The 1,462-nt window shown below is 58.1% G+C and overlaps 1 protein-coding gene across 1 annotated transcript in view; it reads left to right on the top strand.

Annotated features, from left to right (window-relative positions):
- Window positions 1-1,462, top strand: part of sema5ba (sema domain, seven thrombospondin repeats (type 1 and type 1-like), transmembrane domain (TM) and short cytoplasmic domain, (semaphorin) 5Ba) — a gene marked incomplete at both ends in the record, with an annotated part of 20,082 nt that overhangs the window by 4,236 nt on the left and 14,384 nt on the right. Inside the window, one exon of the mRNA XM_084452071.1 lies at window positions 1,409-1,462. This exon is cut by the window's right edge and continues 64 nt beyond it. Coding sequence (XP_084308197.1) covers window positions 1,409-1,462 — 54 coding nt within the window. The remainder of the gene's footprint in view (window positions 1-1,408) is intronic.

Here is a 1,462-nt window from a genome sequence, read left to right as displayed (position 1 = left end):
GGTGGGGCTAATTGGGCCTTAGTTCCAACTCCCCTTTAAATAACACATCCTTCTTTTCCAGGGTTTCACTGGTCCGCCCATTCTTTTTGTAATGCGCAACATAACTGGCTCTTGTTGTTGTGTGTGTGTGTGTGTGTGTGTGTGTGTGTGTGTGTGTGTGTGTGTGTGTGTGTGTCACTCAGCACAGCACCAGAGAGCCCAGATAGCTGACCCAGGGGCCAGGCTCTTATACAGACTGAGAAAGGGCTAGCTGACCCCAGGGGCCAGACCATTACACAGCCTCGGTCCAGAGTGCTGGAGGTCACCACACCAGAGCAAGCATTCATCATGTCTCCCCCTGAGGCTCTCCAGACCTCTTCCCTGATGTGCTGGCTCAGCGACATGCTCTCTCCCTCCCTCCCTCCCTCCCCTCCCATCCCTCCATCCCTCCGTTCCTCCCTCCCTCCCCTCCCATCCCTCCATCCCTCCATTCCTCCCTCTCTCCCTCCCATCCCTCCATCCCTCCGCTCCTCCCTCCATACCCCAGGGACAGCCATGGTCTCCCTCCCTCCCCTCCCATCCCTCCGTTCCTCCCCCAGGGACAGCGATGGTCTCCCTCTCTCCCTCCCATCCCTCCCCTCCATCCCCCAGGGACAGCGATGGTCTCTCTCTCTCCCTCCCATCCCTCCCCTCAGTCCCCCTCAGCAGCAGCAGGCTTTGGCTCTGGCTGCTGGATCAACACAGTGTGTTCCCTCAACCTCGGAGCTGGAACGCCGCAGGGCGCCTCGCACAAATAATCCAGGCAGGCTGCCTCTGTCCCTGCCAGGAAACGCTGTCCGCTCCACCTCCTCCCGGCTGGGACTACAGGGAGGGAGAGAGGGGAGGGAGGGGAGGGGAGGGAGGGACGGAGGGAGGGAGGGAGTAGGTTGATGGATTTATTTACCAAAATTGGTCCCACATTCCAGCCAGCCTGCCTCCCCGGGCCCTAAGATCAGCCCTCCAGGCACTGCCTGATCATTAACAGGTTCCGATTTAATTATCTCTCATTAAGCCCCTGTTTAACTGGGAGCTTACATACGGTATAGTTAATTGCTTGTTTGGGCACGCTGTCTTGCAGGGATGGGGGGAGGGTTAATGGAGGGTAGAGGGTGGGGGGGTGGGGGGGATTAAGTGCTGATCTGTTTACCTCGCTAGTTCTGGAGTCAGGGGTGCACATGTCTGGAGCGAGCCCGAGTTTATTTGAACATGATGTTCAAATAAACATCACGATGATCACCTGGACTGTTTACTTGCTGGCGTGGCTTGTTAGACTCACTCTCCCACCCTCTCGTTTTCTTTCTCCCTCCTTCTCTCTCTCACTTTCTCTCTTTCCCCTTCTCTCCCCCCCCCCTCCCTCTCTCCCGCCTCGCCTCTCTCCTGCCCCCTGCAGGTTGTGTCTGGAGGCGCGGGACCCGTACTGTGGCTGGGATGGGAAGCAGAAGCG

Source organism: Borostomias antarcticus (genome assembly GCF_949987555.1).
Source record: "Borostomias antarcticus genome assembly, chromosome: 17".
Lineage (NCBI taxonomy): Eukaryota > Metazoa > Chordata > Actinopteri > Stomiiformes > Stomiidae > Borostomias > Borostomias antarcticus.
This window is presented reverse-complemented; position numbering and strand designations above follow the sequence as displayed.